At 36.0% G+C, this 21,742-nt stretch overlaps 1 protein-coding gene across 3 annotated transcripts in view; it reads left to right on the forward strand.

The window, feature by feature from the left end:
- Positions 1-803: 803 nt before the first annotated feature.
- Positions 804-21,742, forward strand: part of xkrx (XK related X-linked) — a 29,753-nt gene continuing 8,814 nt past the window's right edge. The window contains exons 1-2 of one of the 3 annotated variants that reach the window (XM_039766039.1): positions 804-1,202; positions 1,499-1,879. In XM_039766039.1, coding sequence (XP_039621973.1) covers positions 1,524-1,879 — 356 coding nt within the window. In that variant the 5' untranslated portion in view covers positions 804-1,202; positions 1,499-1,523. Of the gene's footprint in view, positions 1,203-1,231; positions 1,370-1,498; positions 1,880-21,742 lie in introns of those variants that run through there. The other 2 variants (XM_039766038.1, XM_039766040.1) reach the window with 2 other exon arrangements.

Consider the following 21,742-nt stretch of genomic DNA (forward strand, 5'->3'; position numbering starts at 1 on the left):
CAAAGCACTCAGAGAACATCCATGAGGATCCAGGAAGAATGTGTAAACACTAACCTTTGCAGTATGGTGCCACCGCCCACACAACTGAGCCAATTTATAGACTTTAGTTGCCCTGCCCTAAAAATCTCTGTATTAAATAAGGAAACCATAGTGTACAGAAAATAATCATATAGACTGAAGGAGACACAGCATGATCCACAGATAATTGAAAGACTCGGAATTAAACTCGGAATTTTAATTTTATTTTCTGGAGACTCTTAGGTGTTGCCTACAGTCTTACAGTCTAAAGCCATATTGTCTGGTCGATTGACAACTTCTAAATTGACCAATAATAGTGTGAAGGTACCTTGTGATGGGCTGTCATTCATATGATACTATTTTTTATTTTACCTCCTGTTGCCAAGATGGAATATGACTGTGATGGTAACCATAAAGGAAAAGTATGCTAAAATAATGGATTGATTGGCATTTTTTAATTAATCAAAAATTTTGATAAGTGCCATGGTTATGTGGTAACAGACATTTAAATGTAAAATGTAATGTTCAATAGGCTTTTTAATAAGAAGAAGAATACATTTTATTTATATGACGCTTTTCCATTTTTATTTGGAATCCTTAGACACTGACATGGGTGTCTGATAACATCGTCTGAGAGTGCTCTTTCTCAGAACTATTTATTTAGAAATTCTGACAGACCTAATGTTCCGTCACCGAATTACTCAAATAATGAAGACTAGGAATATTAGCTACCTCTAGGACCCAGAGGACTACTCCGTACGTCACCGCCCATGGATCACCTGCCTCGGCATTTCAGTTCGGCAGTAGATGTAAACTGCAGCTGTATGGGTATGAGGATTCGCAGACTCGTGTTAAATTTAGAAACACCGCGCTGCTCAGTGTGTCTGCCCTAATTCGGAAGAATTCTGGATACACTAAATGGCAGCTATTGTTTTGAGGTGCACGGAGATGTAATAATCTATTATCATTCATGGAAGTACACTGTGAAGATCGAAAATCTTGGCTCTATGCAAAAGGCTAAGAAGACAACAAACTTTTTTGATCCACGATTTATGTTATGATGACCCAAGAAGTCTCAGAAGCCTGCCGCTCATACTATACCTTGCTCAAAAAGGATGAAATATCGCCATGATTTGTGCGTCCTACGTAAAGATGTGCCGACTACTTAATCGCCACCAGTGTAGGTATTAATACGTACTTTGTCTTCTTTATTTAACCATTGTCACTTTTAATAGATGACATCATACACATTACTTTGTGTTCAGTTGTTACAACAGAAAAGAGAAAAAAATGTCACCTATCGCTGAAACGTGATCAAGCTGTCGATGTTATTCTGTTTGAAGTATCTGAAGTAAGTGGAAGTCGATTTACGCTTTTAAAGTAGCGTGATATGTCAGCTGGAGTGCTATGTTCATGAGAAACTTCTGAACGTCTTTATTAGACTTACTTTTTAACCAATATATGTTTATTTAATTCACAGTTTCTGAAGATTCAGCAGAAGACTGATGGGGGAGGGGAAGATGTGTGAAAGACACGAAGAAGAAATCGAGGATCAGCAGCCCCCGCAGCCCGATCAACAGATACAGAATGGACACGTATTCCACTCCGGTACAAGCTTGCGGCCACCCTTCAGCATACTGATCGGCACCGCCCTTTATGTCGCAGAGTTTGTCAGCGCCGCTGTGCTTTGCGGTTACTATCACCGCTACCATGATCATTACTGGATGGGACTGACCATTACCTTTATGATAGTTCCGTCCGTAGTTAGCCAGTTGGCTCTGACGTTTATACACCGAGACTTGGGAAAGGATCGTCCCCTTATCTTACTAATACACTTGCTTCAAATGGGACCGGTCATAAGGTAAGCTGTTTATTGTTAAATGTTCTCAAGATTAAAAAAAAAAAAAAACTAAAGCATTGCTCTGTATGGTTATTACTTTTTGCGTGTCATTGTTGAGCTTTATTTGCTCACCAGGTTTGTATGACTCCAACGAATTGTCTGCTAACATATGTGATGAGCACTAGATTTCCTTTTAGATTAAGATAATCATCTGGAAATATAAGCAGTACATTGTAAACCATTTACATTTGGTTTACAATTATTATACTGTAGGTCTCTTTTCTGCACACTCACTTGGTACCTGGACATCTCTTCACACAGTTATACCCTTCATTTAGGCATCTGAACATACATTAGCACGGGGGACTCTTATGTGCAGGAAGGAGTGAAAGATATTGGTATTATTTAAATGTATATCCAACTGACCAAAATACTTGGCATTTTATTTCCAGTGCATCTTTTAAATGTTGAACCTATTGTCATTGCAAGCTGAAATACTAGTGTCCCATCCATCATCTACATTACCTGTCTCATAATTATCAATTTCTTATGAGTTCAGAATGTGTTCATTTTGTGTGTAATTGGAATCCTTAATTGACATAATTCCAAGATGAGTTGGTACCATGTGTGCATTGAACCTTTTTTGTAGTTTTAGCTTAGTGTGGTTTCTCATGTAGAAGTTTAATCCCACATTAATAAACTGTGTGGCTTGTTGAATAATTGAATCCATGGACTGTGGAAATCATCAATGTTAGGGAGGTTTTTAGAATTGGGATTCACAAACATCATAGTAGGCCTATATATTATTACAGAAGAATCAGTTCAATTCATAATTATTGGCATGTGTATACAATGCAGTGAAATTACTGTCTGCACATTTGACCAACACTGAACAGGTCCTTGTCTGGCGGCCCAAATCCCACTCTGTTAGTTATGTATCCATCCATCCATCCAGTTCCTAACCCGCTGAATCCAAATAGGGTCACGGGGGTCTGCTGGAGCCAATCCCAGCCAACACAGGGCACAAGGCAGGAACCAATCCCGGGCAGGGTGCCAACCCACCGCAGTTATGTATTCTATCTGTTATTTCAACCATTCATCCATCTTCTAAACCTGCTTATAATATAACATCACAAAATAATAGGTAACTGTGAAATTAATGCTACACTCTGCTTCATGTTAGATTTCACAATCTCAAAACACATTAAAAAGGGTGTTTTAAAGTTTTAAAAGTTTTTTGGGGGATTGAAAGAAAGGAACATTGCTCTTTAAGGGCTTGGCATAATTGTAAACTCCTTTTAGACCCAAATTTAAATGAACAGGTAGAAGCTCTCTTTTGTAAATTCAGCCCTGTTAAACATAACCCCCTATAAATCAAAAAGACATACTCTTAAACACAAGATGTAATCCAGCAAGGCAATAAAATTGTCCAGATTAATTCAGATAACGATTTTGGATGAGATCCAGCTTTGGCAGATACAAAACTAACATTCTGCACACTGATAATGGTGTCCTCCATTATCCACCTCTTCATGTTGGCACAGGTTTTTGGGTTTCCCTGTTTATCACAATTCCTCTCCGCAATACACAATAAAACCTACAGTATATTTTAAGTTGGACCAATGTATACAAAAGAATGTGAAAATTGCTTCAACCATTTTTGCATGATTGGTTAACCAGCAAGCAGTCAAACAAACAGCTTACAATTTTTATTTATACAGATACTCATTAGCCAGTAAAATTTCAGCACACCATTCAGGCAAAAACAGAGCAAAAGAAGCAGGAAAGGGTATAGAGAGTTTTCGTCAAAGCGGTCAGATTTTCTGAAAATGAAGGAAAGCAAAGTTGAAAAATATAACACAATTAAGCAGGGCTCAATCAATAGCCCAAAAGAAAAGGCTTCAAGAACTTGCTGTGTTTATGGAGCGTGTTTATGTTCACTTAAATATACCACATAAGACTGAAATAGGCATAGTTTAGCCAAGGTAATATCAACTGACCGGTCAGGTCTGGTTGGGGAGCATGCACTGGTTCATCACGTTGCCGCATCCACCACACGACGAAACAGCTGTGGATCCTGGTTGGCCATATGTCCGTCTCAGCCAGGAGTTATGTGGGTGTCCCCTCGGTCTGATCCAGCCTATCACGTCCTCAGCAATGAGGATCTTGCAAGCCAGATCACTCTCGGGGAACTGAGCCATATGGCCGTAGTGTCATAACTGATGCTCTCTCACAATACAGGTAATGTGCCTCATTTGGATCTCCATGAACAACCACTTGTTTGACACAAAGTCAAACTAGCAGTTCTCAAGGATTCTCTGAAGAGACAGAGTACCGAAGGAGTCCAGTCTTCATCTCAGGTCACTGGATAGCATTCATATCTTGTAACCATATAGCAAATCAGGAAGCACCAGGACTCTAAATACTTGGACCTTGTCCTTTTTGCATATATATATATGAGGAGCGCAACATACCCCTTTCCAGCGACCTCATGACACACCATGCTCTCCTGTCACTGACGAGGTCGACACTCTCTCTGCAGACAGACACACATGGCTGTGTCCAAGATTTCATTAATGAAGTCTGATGACTAAGGCCATCGCTGGAAATGAAGTACGACAGATTTAAATGTGACAATCTGGTAACAGGACAAAGTGGGTTTAAGCCTCTTTTTATTAAAAAAGTGTAATCTGTTACTATTTCCATTTTTTCCCTTTTATTGTTGGTTAAGTCATATTCTGCATAATTATATCTAATATTATATGAAAAGTTATAATTCCTTGTCCACTGTAAAAGTTTGGACTGGAGCTTTGCTGTCTTATAAAAATGGTATTATCCTAATATTGTAAACATTTATCAACTTATATGATTCATAGGATTGGCTATAGTTGTCCTGCAACCTTGTCCTGGATAAGAGGGTTAAGGAAATTGATGAGCGGGTGAATGAATTATTATACTGTACCTTAGGCAAGAGGCAGATCAGAACATTTTAATAAATCAGTATTTTACATTTAAAGCTGAAGAATCAAAATTAACTGTAAAGTTAAAGTAATTTTAAAAGTGGTCAGAGCACTGGGTAGTGCTGTTGCTTTTCATCTCCTAAGTGCTAGGTTCAAAAACTGTACCAACTGCTGTCGACTGGAGGCAGCACTTTCTACCAGTTAGTCTCCAGTAATTTGGCTTTCCTTCCACATCCCCAAGATGTGCATCTCTGTTTTGGTACGTGTATATGCAAGTGTCCTTTACAGCAGACTAGCACATTGTCCAGGGTTGGTTCCTGAATAAGGCCCTATACTGCTGTGATAGGCTCTCATACATTCACTTTAGGAAACAACTCGTATTATTTGAAACAAAGAAAAGGGTTAACACTATTCTTTTTTTAATTTTGAAACTGTCAAGACATTAAATTTAGTGAATCATGTGACTCCTCTGCCAGTTACATTTCTGTGTAGACAATCTTGTTTCAATGAAACCCTGTAAACATTTTAAAATGGCCTTGTCTATTTTTCTCTTTGGTTTATCATCCTATGTGTAATTTGATTCAGATGCCATTAGATAAAAATTGATGATTTGGACAATTTATTACTTACAAATTTAGTATTTCATGTATACAGGTGTGGTTTGGCTTAATGAGCAAAATAATCTCTATATATAATCTTCATTTGGATCTTGATCTTTGTTTGTCCGCGAATGAATTAGAAGAAGAAGCACTAGATGGCAGTAGAGAGACAGCTAAAACATAGGCATTGCATTAAAAATCTCCTCCAGGCTTATACTACTGAAGACTGTAGTACGCCAGTCATACCTCAAAACACAGACATTCAAACTAAACAAATTGTTGTGCTTTAAATTAACTAAAGACATCTTCATTTAGATCTTGATCTTTGTCCGCAAATTCCACACATGCGTAGACCACCTTCCAGTTTAGTATGTTGTTGTTACTCACGGATGTCAACAATGTGCCGGAATAACGAAAGGGGTGGTGGACAGTGTTATGCTGGTTAGCTCCTGAGGCCTGGTTAGAGAATGAGATTGCCGAAGATAAAAGGTACGTGCCTACATAACATATGAATGAAAGAAAGACAGTGGGTAAAATGAATGACAACGTAACAGCACATTCCAGAAATTATTATTGTTACGTTGTAGCCGGCGAGTGCTACGCGTCTCACAGTTGTACCGTGGCTTGCTCACATGTCAGTGAAGTGATCCCTATTTAAGCTTTAAAGAGCCTGGATACCTATGTGTCCCCCTTTTATAAACATTGCTCCGTGTATATTGCCTTACTCTTTGGATTGCCACAAAGCAACCTGTGAAATTGGAGAAAGGTTGAGAAGAGATCGTGAGAGGAAACGACAGCATCGTGAAAATGAGACGGACTGTGAACGGACAGAAGCAGAAATGCTCCTACACCACCACATAATTACGATTCGGACAGTGATTCCGAGTAGGCCGTTCCTATCGAATCAATGTCCAAGAGTTTTCTTTTGTAATTTTGTTTCCCTTATAAAAAATCATAATGCTGTGTGACGAAGGGCCCAGTTCACGACTGGCAGCCGCGTTTAAGCAGGGAGCCCTTCACAGACAACTTTAACACGCGCAACGTAGTTGGGCGCACATGGCTAGTTTACAATAAAAATCTATTTTTTTATATAATACATTTTTGGTTTGTTTGTCTTCAAAATGCAGTATGTGCATTCAGTACACAATTATCTCTACTTATCAAATTTATTCTTGAAATGTGAATTTATAACATTTTAAGACAGAAGCATGCTTGTAAAACTGTAATTTAAAATGGCTAGGAGACTTTCTCAAATAGCATTTGGTCATATCAACTGTGAACTACTGTAGTATTTTACATGCAAAGTAGTGGAGTTTTAATATGCAAACTTTGTGTTTGAACTGTGTATGCAGTTAGAGAAATACATCCCAAGTCAGTACAATTATAAAAATAAGACTATTTAGCAAACTATGTAAATGAAATATCTTGGAAAAAAAAGTAGTTACAACATCTTGGTAGTTTCCACGTTCTTCATATGAGATATATAACGGACATAGCAGTGCACTTCTGTTTATCTTACCTTATTTCTTGTTTACAAATTTTGTGTTTGATGCAAGTCTAATATTATCTGAAGGACTGTATCAGTGCTCGAGGCGGTTTATAAAATATTCTTGAGTTAATTCACCTTTATCCCCTCTACAGTCTGTTTTATGAAACCTTTAAATCTCTTTCAGTTATTTTTTTTTTTGCTTTAAGTTTGTGAAAAGATACAATTTTACAAACTTCTTTATTACTTTTACTTATAAAAAAGTAACCCTTCTGTGGAAGTGGGAAAACTTGCAAAACACCATATCTACTTCATTTGAAATGTCAGTATGAACCTGTGGCAATGTTTATACAATAAATTGTTTCATCCAAAAGTAACCTGTTGCAAATGAGGTGTAGTACTAATCCTTCTATGGCAACTATATCTTATAGTTAAGAAGTTACTGACATAGACAAAGATGGTGTATTTAGTTGCAAATACTTGAAAGCCATCAACAATAGTAGACACTGTGGCAAATTATCCCTAAATATGTGTATAATAAGATTGAGCTCTTAAGCTCATTAATCATAAATGTATTCAGCAATCATTTCTATCATCTACTTTCTACACTAATCAATTATCTGTAACATAGTTAATGTATCTGATTAGTTAATAAGTAGGAGGTGTTACCACTATCTATATATCAATCTAATATTAAAAAAAATAATCTTTGGCATTTCATGGACGTGTTTAGGTTGATGTTAACACCATGCCAAGGATGTAATAAATTTGTAGTAAATGTAGTAATTACTGGTTCTATTTTATCTACTACTAAATCCATTATGGTTGTATAGGGTAGGTTTACTGTCCCTGTATTGTTCTTTTTGATGTGAGACTACTTCTTTCTACATGGTATTGCTCTTATTTTCTTTCAATAGTATAGTCATTGAGCTGATTGTGAAATTTTTAGATTAGTTTTTCATATACACCTTCTTCAAATGTTTGTGGTGCGATCTGACTCTAGTGTTTGTACATGCTTCTTTATTCTTTATATTATTTAAATTAAGTACAACTCCCTCTTCAGTCTCTACATCTTTTTTTAAACAATTCCTCCATTGCCCCACACAAACCCACGTAGCAAAGTTCTCCTCAGACTGGGTAGGTTATTCCAATAGCTTCTTTCTTACTTGGCCTCAGTCCATTCCATACAATTAGTAGTGTTGGAAAATCTGTTGAACTGCTCTTAATATAGCTTTCTGATAAATTTATCTGGGACACTTAGTATTAGCATTTGCACTCTCCTACACCTGTATATTTAGATGTTTCTGTCTAAACAGTTGCTCAGAATAACTATCGGGATGATTCCCGAGTGAGCTTGGCATTATGTTTTTTTTAACATTGTCTAATTGGTTTGCTGGCAATATTTGACTTGTGACTTTCCTAACAGTGTATATTTGCAGTATTTTAGCTCTTAACAAGGAACGTGTCTGTCTACCTCTTAGTTAAATTAAAGAAAAATCATTAAGTGTCAGTTGAGCTTTATGTTGTGAAGTCATTTTCTATATTTTAGTTATGTTCGTTTCTGTTTTTTATTGTAGCTCAACATGGTTTGGCAGGTTTTACTAAAATGCCCTGGTAATTATACCTTTTAAAAGTTACACCTGATTTCTTTTTGTCTAATTTTAAGTTAGTTCATTCCCCCTAACAAAGTTAATTATTTGACATTAGAAATCTTGTAATCATTTTAAAAACAAAAATGTAAGGGTATATTTATAAAGTGACAGAACCTTCCATGTCTCTGCATATAGTAGTATTAAGAAATGTGAAATTTTATTTCATAACACAGTACACACCCACTGCAGTGCTTTGCTTTTTAAAACCTGCCTTTCCTGAACAGGCTGGGTGTATTTATGCTGTGCATTAGTATTTATTATAAGCTTTTATCTTAAATTCCTTTGCTCTCTTTAAATGTTAACTGCATTTAGGGTTTTGAATTTGTGTTTTTAAATTTTCACATTAAATTACAAACAAGAGTAGGTTTTAAAAGTTATAAAACTCTTACTATTTAGTCATCTGGATCACTAGGCAGGAACAATCCATTGGAAGATGACAGTCAATCACAGGATAAATTCATAAACGTACACACATGCACATACATACATTAAGGCCAATTTAGCAACACTAGCTCACCTAACCTACATGTCTTTGACTGTGTTGGAAAGTCTACACAGACACAGGGAGTGCCTAGGGCTTGAACCCTAGTTTCCTTTTTTTGAGGCAACATCACTACCATTATGCCTCCATGCTGCCCTTCTTTGATTCATTCATTTGCCAAATGTTTGCTCTAATGCATCTCATGGAGTATTTTTTTAAATGCACTATTAATATCTTTATATATCAAGGTACCTTTATTGCGGTAATTGTTATTTCAGTCTTTGGCATTATTAGCCGTTTGAATTTGATGACTAATATTACCATTATTATCCCCCAGCAGGTTTGCTTTCTTGATGACTACCAAATACTTTTTTTGCCTTGGCTCCCTGCTTTGGTCCTTAGCAAGGTCAAACCAGGCTATATATTCCTGTTAATTTCAGAAATGCTGGAAGTATGTGCTGAATTCTTTCCAAATATGTATCTACTAACCATTCCATCACACAGTCAATACTTATTTGGGCTTTCCCAAATTTGTTAAGTAGGTTTCTCCAGTTAAACCTGCTTACCGCAATAGTATTAATTACTGGAAAGCTTATTTCTTCTGCTGAGTATACAGAATTGTAGCTGATCATTGACTTTTGGCCCTGGATTCTATTGTACCGTCTACTCATGTTAGAAGCCCTGAGTTTGAAGATGTTTTTTTGTTATGGACAGACCATGACTAGTGCAGAAATGTAAAAACAGCTAACTACTTGGATTCAGATCAAGTACACTGTTGGTCTCAGTCTTGTCTCTTCATGTATCTCCATGATAAACCATAATAAGGTAGAAGTCTCTCAATCAAGCTACAGTAGCATGTAAGAGTTTAGGCACCCTTGCTTAAAATGTATGTTACTGTGAATAGTTAAGTGAGAATTAGATGAAATGATCACTAAAAGGCATACAGTTAAAGATGACACATTTCTTTAATATTTTAAGCAAGATTACAAGTTTTTTTGCATCATTCCCAGGTACAAAATACCAAAAAATGAAAAGGGCCTGAAGCAAAAGTTTGGGCACCCAACATTGCCAATACATAGTAACACCCCCTTTTGCAAGTATCACAGCTTGTAAATGCTTTTTTTGTAGCCAGCTAAGAGTCTATTTTTATCCATTCATCTTTGCAAAAGGCTTATAATTCTGCAAGCTTCTTGGGCCATCTTTCCTGCACTGCTCTTTTCAGATCTATCTACAGATTTTCAGTGATGTTTAGGTCAGGGGACAGTGAGTGCCATGCAAAACAGTCAGCTTGTGCCTCTTGAGGTATTCCATTGTAGATTGCGAGGTGTATTTCGATCATTATCTTGTTGCAGAACTCATCCTCTTTCTAACTTCAGTTTTTTTTACAGATGGTGTGAAGTTTGCTTCCAGAACCTGCCTGTATCTGTTTTAATCCATTGCTCCCTCTGCCACTGACATGTCCCCTGTGCCACTGGCTGCAACACAGGCTCAAAGCATGATTGATCCACTCTCAGGCTAAACAGGTGGAGAAGTGTTCTTTTCCTGGAATTTGGCACCCTTTTTCTACAAATATATCTTTACATATTGTGAACAAAAAGTTCTATTTTGTTTTTATTATTCCTCAGGATTTGTTTCCAAAATGCATCAGGTTTGCTTAGATGTTCATTTGCAAATTTCAGGCACTGAATTTTGTGGCTAGGATGCAGAACAGGTTTTCTTCTGCTGACTCTACCATGAAGGTCATATTTGTTCAGATGTCACTGCAAAGTAGAACAGTGTACCAGCACTCCAGAGTCTGCTAAATCTTCCTGAAGATCTTTTGCATTCAAACAGGGGATTTTATTTGCTTTCTAGCTAACCAACAAGCAGTTCTTTCAGAAAGTTTTCTTGGTCATCCAGACCTCAACTTGACCTCTACCGTTCCTGTTAACTGCCATTTCTTAATATTTCGAAGTGAGGAAACAGCTACCTGAAATTGCTTTGCTATCTTCTTGTAGCCATCTCCTACATTGTATTTTCTTTTTCAGACTGCTAGGCAGCTGCTTAGAGGATCTTATGGTTGCCAATTGTTGGGACAAGGTTTGAGGGGTCAGAGAATTTACACGGCTTTGCATTTTGCATCACCTGGGGTTTCCTAACATTGACTGCAAACAAGCCATAGCCGTAATGAGCTAATTAAGGTCTGAGACTTTGGTACCAAAAAGTTATCTGAGACCTCAAATATCTTGGGATGCCCAAACTTTTGCATGGTGCTCCTTTCCTTTTTTCACTGTACAATTGTACCAAACCAAAACTATACACTAATCTTGCATAAAATGCTGAAATGAAATGTGTCATCTTTAACTGTATTCCTTTTGGTAATCAATTCATCTTCTGCTCACTTAACTATTCACAGTAACAGACATTTTATGAAAGGGTGCTCAGACTTTTGTATTCCACTGTTTAGAGCCTATAGTCAGAATTACTTTGGCGCACCCAAAGTACCATTTCTGAAAATCTCAGTATCAATAGGTAATTGTTAAAACATATAACTGTGTCCATGTACTGTACTGTTTTCTTCTCAGCAACTTTACTTGGCATTGAGGTGACCCTCTCATCTGAAGATACAAAGTCCACCTAAGTGCCACCCTGATGTGGCATGGGCACTCCTATAGGGAAACGTGAGCACAGGGGAAACACCACCATGACTCAAGAACACTTTTTCTAGATCCTATTCTGCATGTATGATTGAGTTAGACTATGTATCCAATATTTTCCAGCCTCCCATATTAGTAATGTCTGACTTACCAACAAAGAAGTTTACACTTCGTTAAGCCAGTTTCAGCTTCCAAGGTCCAGTTCATCTGAATGTGCCTCACATGTAAATGTCAGTTGATTAACACTGAACTTGACATCCAGCCTTCACCTTGTGAATGGTAAGCCCAAGTTTCAACTTTACTTAACATCTGCCCACAAGGTTTGTGCTAACCAATGCCACTGTCAAGCCTGGTTCCATGAGTGGATTCTGGTGTTCCTGTTTTGGTTGGGTTTATTGTGAACATTTATAAGTGCAAGGCTCTAAGGATCTTTGAGGTACACAAGGCCACACACTGCATCATAGTGATGGCTCCAGGAGGGAGAAGAACATGGGTTTGAGTCCCACATCCTGTTTGCATGGAGTATGCAAAGTGCTTTGAGTAGTGAGAAAAGCACTATATAAATGTAAACTATTATTAATTTATTTAATTATGCTAATATAATATAAATGTTAATTATAGTTAAACAGTACTTATTTCTGAAATGCAGAGCAAATGTCTTATAATGTATGGATGTTAGCATGATAAATAAAAACAGTATAAGAAATTCATTACATGACATCTAAATTTATAAGTGGCAGTTTTCAATTCTCGGAAGGATTCTGTACACAGGCTACACTATAGAAACGTTGAAAAATAACTGACTCACAGATCCAAGCACTTGCAAGAAATAGGAATTAGAAATATAGTAGACTGGATTCTGACTAGCAGTAAGAATGAGTGTTAAGAATAGCTGTCAATGGCATGATATACTGTAAAATGAATAATTCATGCATTAACTACAAAAATACAAAAGACAAACATTGTTGAAAAAAGGGACAAGTATTTGGATAGATAAATAAAAAGTATCTTGCAAATCCAGAAAAATATATACAATAAAAGATAAATGCAGTGGAAGGTGGAAAGCTACAATAAATCAAATGCAAGAAGCCTCTTCTTGCAAGAAAAATAAAGACAGACATAGTGATTAGTTCTAGCAGTCACCACCTTGTGAAGTAAAACATACCTGTAAACAAGGATTAAAAAATATTTGTTCAGAACAATCAAAGACAGAAATTTCTTACTGACATCAATCTATTGAATTATCCACCTATCCATTTAAATGGTCTTAGGTGCAGGGAAGGAAAATAGCATCTGATGGCAGATGAGCAGTTAATTGTATTAGGTGCAGGAAGAGAAGATAGCCATGTTCAGATTCTGTTTAGTTATTATAAAAATATAATGCATGCATTTATTTATTGATCGGTTTATTTATTTTGTAAAGACACAGTGCAAAATTATATAAAATGAGCAGTACAAGCTTTAGTCGCACATTTTGAACCAGGTGTACTACTGTAGCAAAACACATTTTTAAGTGAAATGTAAACTTTACTAATTATGACTGAAGTGGGTTTGTAAAAAGAATAAAAATACTCTGCACTATTATTCCAGGAAGTCTGTTTTCTCTCTGTCTCCTCTCAGTAGTCTGCTAAGTCTTCTGATCGATATAGCAATGAAGAATTGAAAGTGAATAGTAAAAACAAGTGTGTAAAGACACTTATAATAGTTGTGCCCATAGTGAAATGCCAAAACAGTAGAAACAAGAGTATTATAACAAAATGCTTTTTGTTGATTAAACAGTGCTCATTCTTTCAGCCTCAACTTTAATATTGATTTAAGATGTGCACCATGCTGCATTCTCCATGAATGCATTTTTAAAGAATGATTTCTATCCGTGTTTCCCAACCTTTTTTCTTTGATGGCACATTTTTTGTAACCAAAACTATCCCAATACACACCACTATCTTACTAACCACAAACACATACAGTATGTACTGTATCTCATACAGTCCGAAGGGGCGGGACTACCAGAGAAGCTTAAAAGCCAAAATTGGTACTTGAGCTGTTTATTTTAACATCACAACTCAAAAAGGTAAATTCTTCCCTTTTAAAAATACAATTCTATTAAATTGTCCTGTCATTGTTGACCTAGTGGCGTCTTTGAATTTTGAGTTACATTTCTTTGACTGTAGTCAAGATGTGATTCTGTCATGCCAACCCTGCATATCAAATAATGAAGTTCCATTATTGGGCCTCTGTCTGCTCTCAACTGGAATATAGGAATGGGATTCCTTTATAAGGCATCACCAAGCAATAGGAAGTTCAGAATGCTGAGATATGAACAAACAATAGCTAGTTCAAAACATAACTGTAAAAGTTCAGACTCAGGCAAAACATGTTGAGTTGAGCTGAAATGTGATTTTCATACACTGACGTACACTGGCCGCCTGTCAAATCCAGGAACAGTCTATTAAAAAAAGTACTCTCAGTTTTTGATACTAATAACCCCAGACATTACAGTGATTACTCCATAAAAAACTGTGAGATTAATAAGATGATCTGACTTTCTACAAAACTTCTTCAAAGACCATTGGTGCACATTGTTTTAGTTTAGTTTCTATCTGTGTACTTGTGACAGGGACCGTAGTTCTTGTGACAGAACTAGGGTCCCCAAGACTTATGCCAACCCTAAGGCAGGATTTTTCTGCTAGTGCCCTGTGGTGGGCCCACCCACATAACCTGACTGAGCTGGGTTTGAAATGCCTTTGTAGAACTGCAGAGTGGATGTTGCCAGGCACTTGACAGACACAAGCATAAGGGTTATATAAACTGTTTTAAAAATAGAATGGGGACCATCTTAACAAGCAGATAAATTAAGATGAAAATTGATCGGTTTACATTTGTTTTAAAGTACAAGAAATCCATAATGCCTCTCTTTTAAAATTTGTTAAAAGTAAATCACACAATTTACGTATTTATAGCTTTAAAAGGAAAACTTACAATGGAGCAGTCCTAACAAAACAAGGCAACTGGGCAAAACCAGATGTTGACCTACACAGTATTACTGAACATCTGTTTGACTGGCACAGCATGTTGTGAACATATAATGCCATGATACACATCAGCATTTTTGAAGATAATAAGAGAATCTTGTTAATAATTGGTTATTAAAAAATTAGCATTCACTAAAAAGTAACAAGAAGTAGAAGGGGAGATAGGTGTTGAAATTAAACACACAGCTTTTAGCAACCCATTGTCTCTGTTTATATGTTTACTTCTTCATAAACTTGTGGAAGGTAATTTTATTTGCTGGGAGATGATCTCTCAATATAATTATCCTGGAGTTTTCAATAGAGTCTATCTATCTATCTATCTAATAATAATTCTGTGATAAAAATCAACCTATCCTTTTTCTAGCCTCTTTATTTAACATCAGGTTGAAGGTGCGAAGCAACCCTGGACTGTGAAATTATGGGAGCAAGATGATAACCAACTCTGGATGTCTTACCATCTCATTGTGAACACACTTAACACAGACAGACGGACATACAGCAGTTAAAAGTTCTGATTTAATCTAACCTGCACCAATTTGGGAGGTGGGAAGAAAATGTAACATGCCTCTCCTTGGCTACTGTTTCCTGTATGTGAAGGTAGTGGTAGGTTGTTTGACTGCATGATACCGATTGTCAAAAGATGCATCCATTTGTTGGTCTTCATATTTTTTATTCAGTAGAACCAGAGCCTAAGCCAGCAGAACTGGATACACACTAGGAGCAAGTTTTGGATTTGAATGCAAGTATCATCAGCCAACACTTTCTCATATTTGTTACCTTTTGATTTGCTGGTTAATCTGTCTTAAACATTTGTAGATGTGAGAGAAGAATGAAGTATAGAAAAAGTGAAGTACCAGGAGTTTATCTGTGTGATGGTATAGCGAGAAAACGTGAACTCCAAAGTGTGACCACCCTGAAATTGCACGCGACTGCAACTATAAGATACCATAACTAATGGCTATGTCAGCCTTCCACCCCAAATAGAAAATATTGCTACATTTTTAGACATTATCTTCCAAATTATACTTTGGGCTTATTATATAGCATGTGCACTATACTCTGCTTTACAATTAAAAGAGTTTACATGATATGAAATTTTATGGTTGCTACTGCTGTTTAGTGAGTTGAAGTAAAGCAGTGATTAGCACTTCCTCCAAACAATGGGTTTTAATTCTTCAATTAAGTTCAGTTTGGCATATTTTCTGTGTCTTCATGTGCTTTTGTTCTCCTGTTATCCACTTACTGTACATCTCAAAAATATGCAGTTTAAGAGTCAGCCCTGGTCTTTCACCTTCATAAATATATATGGATATATTTATATGTATATGTACAGTATATAGAGTGTGTGGCACTCCTGATATCTATGCAAAAGGACGAAGGTCCAAGTCTTTAGAGTCCTGGTGCTTCCTGTTTTGCTATATGGTTGCGAGACATGGATGCTATCCAGTGACCTGAGATGAAGACTGGACTCCTTTGGTACCATTGGTTTGACTTTGTGTCGAATGAGCGGTTGCTCATGGAGTCCTGAATGAGGCACATTACCTGCATTGATAGGGAACGTCAGTTACGGCACTATGGCCATGTGGCACGTTTCCCTGAGGGTGATCCCGGTCTTTAAGATCTTCATTGTTGGGGACCCGAGTGACTGGACCAGGCCAAGGGGTCGCCCACGTAACACCTGGCTGTGGCAGATAGAGGGTCATTTCCGGAGGGTGGGACTAGACTGTGTGTCTGCCTGGGTGGTTGCAAACCGGAATCCCGAGTTGTTTCGCCGTGTAGTGGGTGCAACAACGCACTGTACCAGTGCATGCTCCCCAACTTGACTTGGTCTTTCAAAGTGCCAGCAGCTAACTGCATTCAGATTTAAGAGAGAGACTGAATAAAAATACCTACTACAGTTCAGATCATTTGTAGAGAGAAGTATGTGTTTACATGGACCTAATATAATTTCATTTTAATGTGTGTTACAACTCAACTTTTTAGTTAAAGAATAATAATGTATTTTTTTAACTAGTACATTGCCTAGTGCACATGCAGTACAGCGAATAAAATAATTATTGGTGCTCTTGTTGAAGATGAATAAAACCATTGCTTAAATAAACAGCACTGATACTGAGTTTTACATTATGCTATACTTTTATTCGACTACACTTATGTAAAAAAGACTTTTTTAAAATAGGTAACTTTTTTCATAGTCAAGAAAAAACAAATTATTGTCGGAATTAGTTATGTCTGATGTTTAGTTAACCTCCGACTTGGACCATAGCACAAAGCCCTTTTCTGTAAGGATTAACAATTTTGGGAGAAATCCTGTGCTATTCCTTCAGGTTTCAATATGGACTTTCCAGATTGTGAACCTCAGGTCCATAATTTGGGACATTCCTTTTAAATTTTACAATATGTTGTCATGCAAAAGGTTCACCTGTGACTAAGTTACAGTTTTTTTAGCAGCTGCAGCTAGATGTTTTGGCTACAATATCTTGATACTGAGAAGATTTCATGGTGCCATTGATTTTTCCACTAGAAGCAAAAGTGCTTACCTGACCCATTAGTTCCCTTGTTACTGCTAAATGTACTAATGGCATGAGTTGAAAAGTATATTGGGGTATATCAGATTGGAAGTATATCATCAAACTGTAGTACTGGTTTAGAAGTCCCAATACCAACTGGCAATCTTATTCTCTGTAAGGTGTTAGTACATCCATGTCAACTGGCTAGTTGCAAGCCAGTTGACATGGATATACGGTTTCAACATGAAACCAGTTACTACAATAATTATGTTAAAATTACCCATTTAAAAATATTTATTTTGTAACCCTTCTATTAAAAGTCATTAATTACATTTTTGAGCATAAAATACAGGTCATTATTGGTTCTCTTAATTTATATGGCTTCTTTTGTACATGTTTGTATGAGGTCCAGTAATTCTTGAGCCCAGTATGTCTTTGTTGCAGTCTGTTGTGTCTTTGCTTTATAAAGCTCATGCAGATGATTGTTATTTTTAGAATCAGTTGTTGAGACAGTCACTGGTTAAAATTATTTTGTCTTGTTTATCTTCTGCTCTTGGCTTTCATATTTCTCATTTAATTACTGCTTAGTGGATTGGGGGATATAAAATGAGGGAAATTATAATATTGCAAAAATCCTATATTATTATGAGATTTTTCTTAATTTAAAAAAAGAGTGGAAAGCCATTATGTATTCTCTGCTTAATGTGAAATGCTTGAAGCAGAAATCTATTAGCATCTCCATGGCCTTTTAATGAAATTGTGTGCAGTCTTTTGTTTTAGAAACTCAGTGCTAATTTTTACAAAGCCTTTCTAAAACTGAGATCCTTGGAAGCTTTTGTAGTTGCTAAATGATTCCCATTTGTGTATACACAAAATAAATTCCTTTACATGTGTTACTTTTTCTGTTTAAGCCAGTTGTGCAAAAATGTAAATTGATACTTTCTTTAAGTATTGACACCCTCAACAATAATATCTGAATGAGAACAGAAACCACTTTAACTTCCATTATGGCCCTTTGAACAAGTTTTTTTTTACTATTCTGTCTCTCAAGTGTTTGCTCTATATTTTGAATAGTTGTTCCACTGAGAAGTGTATTTTGCCAGAGTCTCTGCATGTTGTTCCATTAAGTTCTAACACATTTTTAATACTTGTTGAAGAAAAAAAAGCTTTGCCATAGTAACATTGATATGCATCACTTAAGGACAGCATTAATGTAAACCATGGGTATTGCCTGATTTGCATAAGTCGGAATTTTGGTTTGACCTTATTTTATTCTCATCCATCCATTTTCTAACCTGCTTATCCAGCTCAGGGTCACAGGTAGGCAGTGTCTAGCATAGCTGATTTGGGGCACTATTCCATTGCAGGGCACACTCACAAACAAGGGCCAGTTTAGAGTGACGACTTTACCTGGCCTTCATATATTTAAGATGATGAATGAAAAACAGACTAACTGAATAAACACCCATGCAGATAAGCCAGGTTTTGAACCCAGAACCTGGAGTTATGTGGCAGTGGTTCTAATAAGTGTTCCTCTGTGTCAACCTTTTGTGAACGTGAACCTTATTTTTTACAAAATGGCTGATTTCTTACTATTTTACCACATTAACTCCTCCATTGATCACTAAGAACTGTTGTTCTTTTAAAGTACTTGTTGGCCTCAAGAAAATCTCCCTCACAAGTCGCCCTGCAGCTTTTTTTACTTAGCAAAAAAAAAAATCACTGAATAATGCAAGGACTTAAAAAAAAAAAAAATTGTACTCTCCTCGTATTCCTTTTAATACATCCTAAATTTCTAGTAGAGTTCATCTGTAAACTTCTTTCCACATGCCCTTGCAACAAGCTGTGCTCTTTGGTGTACTATACAGTTTTTGCTTTCAATCAAGCTCTGTTCCACATGCCATTTAACATTTTTACATTTCAGTTATATTGTGTGACTGATGTTTCAGTAACTTTACTGTAGCTATATAGACACAAACAAAATACTGGAATACTGAAATATGCCAAATTGCATTTTTCTCCCTGTGATACCCATACTGAATGAATGACATGGTGAAGATACTCTGGACAAACCATAAAGATGGTTTTACATTTGGAATAAACATGACCAAAAGGAAAGAAGGCCAGCTTACTAGAAGCATTTTCTCTAATTGATGTCTAATTGAGTCAGCATACAAGCTGCTTTAGAAGAAAGAGGCATTTTGGATCCATTACTTGATGGTGATGTACAGCTACATTATAATCATCTACAAATCAATATTGACAGACTACACAATGTCAATGTCAGTTTATTTATATAGCACATTTAAAACAACATAGTAATGCTGTGGCCAAAGTGCTTTACAATAATAGAATAAAAGAAAAAGGAAAAAAACAATAAAACATAAATAGTAATAAGATATATGAACATAAAATAAGATTGTGATCATATAACATTATTTCTATTTATTATCAAAGAGGAAAACCATCAGTATTACTGAAGGTCACTGAATGCAAGTGAAAAGAAGCAAGTTTTTAATCTTGTTTTAAACAGTTCAATTGTAGACGACTCCTTAATATGATGAGTTAAAGAGTTCCACAGGCGAGTAGCAGCAGCTGCAAAGGCCCTGTCCCCCTTGGTTTTACATTCAGATAAATCGGCAAGCCCATGTAAAGATTTAAAAACTAGCAGCAAGATTTTAAAATCAATTTGAAAACTGACAGGCAGCCAGTGTAAAGAAGCTAAAATAGGAGAAATAGAGTCATATTTCCTTGCCCCAACCAACTGTATCCTGTGTATCAGAGATTTGTTAATCCCAGAATACAGCGAATTGTAATAATTGAGGCGAGAAAAAATAAAAGCATGAGTAGCTTTCTCAAGCTCTTTAGAAGATAAAAAAGGCTTGATCTTACCTAATAGACGAAGTTGAAAAAAGCAACTGATTTCTTTCCTCTCTTTTGCAGACATCTTCCTAAGTTATATTAATCAAATGATAATTTGAATGCAAAAATACTGAGTAGTATAAAAAAAATTACAACTAAGCTGTCAGTGCACTTAAAGTGAATCATTAAAATAGCCAAGTGCAATTGTCCAGTCCGTTCATACCTGAACCTGCTCAATCATGTTCATACTCAAAGGGGCAGGATTTTTAGCAGCATTGTGTGAGAGTGCTGTGATTTGTACACTTATCCACAACTCATACAGAGCCAATTTGGATTCTCGTAGAAAAACCCATGTGGAGAATGTATAGACTCTGCATTCACACCGCAGCGAATCAAGGATTTGAACTATGTAACCTGGAAGTATGAGACAGTGGTGCAGTGTTAACCAATTTTAATGGCAAAAATAAAGTTGATACATTTTAAAGATATGTTGTGAATTCATAAACTGACAGATAATGGTTTCTGTAGAAAAATTACAGTGATAATGTGAGGTCTTTAAAGGCCCTGAGCTAATTGATTATCAGCAAGGCAGACAACTTTTAAAAGAACAAAAGAAATTATTAGAAAAAAGTAAAGTATTTTTGAAAAGAAGCTAGAGGCATAGTTTGTAATTTGGTGGATAATTATTTTATAAGGAATAATAAATGTTGTGTATTTTAATTACTGTATACGGTATTTCCAAATGTTGATCCAGCATATAGTACTTACATTATGGAGAGATGTTTTCTTAAGATGAACACAAGAGGTCACTGTTATATTCCTACTGTAATTTCAGGTTATTTATAATAAATGTTTATTTGTCAAAGACAGAATTTATTTAAGAAGGTATAGTTTTTAAAATGTGTAATTGTATAAAATTGAATATTTATATAGTTAGTAAACTGTCATAATGTAGTGAATTTGTATTTAGTGCTTTAGAACAGTTATAGATATAAATATCCGCAAATCGGTTAGACTTGTAAATGTTTTCTATACATTTTTCTCAGTTTTTGTTAATTTTCTGTAATATATAGGCTTAGTTTATGAATATTAACATTTAATTTTTATATTTTTTGGTACTAATAATAGTTTCCACCATAAAAATGTTCATATGCTAAGGATTACACAGATTTAATCTTAAATGAAAAACACTGACTTCTCCTTACTCTGTATGTTTTACCTTTCAAAAGAAGCCTTCATAATACACATCAATTTAAACAATTTTTACCTATTTCATTTAATAATGGCACACCGTCTGGGTTTGGCCCTAGACTATGAAATCATCCTTTAAAAATGGATGGATAATTGATTTTTATATTTCTTCCCTTTTTACATACTCTGCGTTTCATGCCTTGTGCTAACACAATTCTTGGTTTATTTCTTTTGCCACATTTGCAGTATATATTGACGGCTTCATTAGGTACAGTAGCTTATTAATACATATATATATATATATATATATATATATATACTGTAGATATATATATAGATATAGATATTCACCTTAATAAAATGACAAGTGTCTATGTGTCTGTCTGGTTGCTATGTCTCTGCTCTCCAATAGCTGGTACATCACAAATATTAGTAGTGCCTTTACAAATCCTGTACCAAATGGTATGTAACAGAG

The sequence above is a fragment of the Polypterus senegalus genome, chromosome 10, assembly GCF_016835505.1.
Source record: "Polypterus senegalus isolate Bchr_013 chromosome 10, ASM1683550v1, whole genome shotgun sequence".
Taxonomy (NCBI): Eukaryota; Metazoa; Chordata; class Cladistia; order Polypteriformes; family Polypteridae; genus Polypterus; species Polypterus senegalus.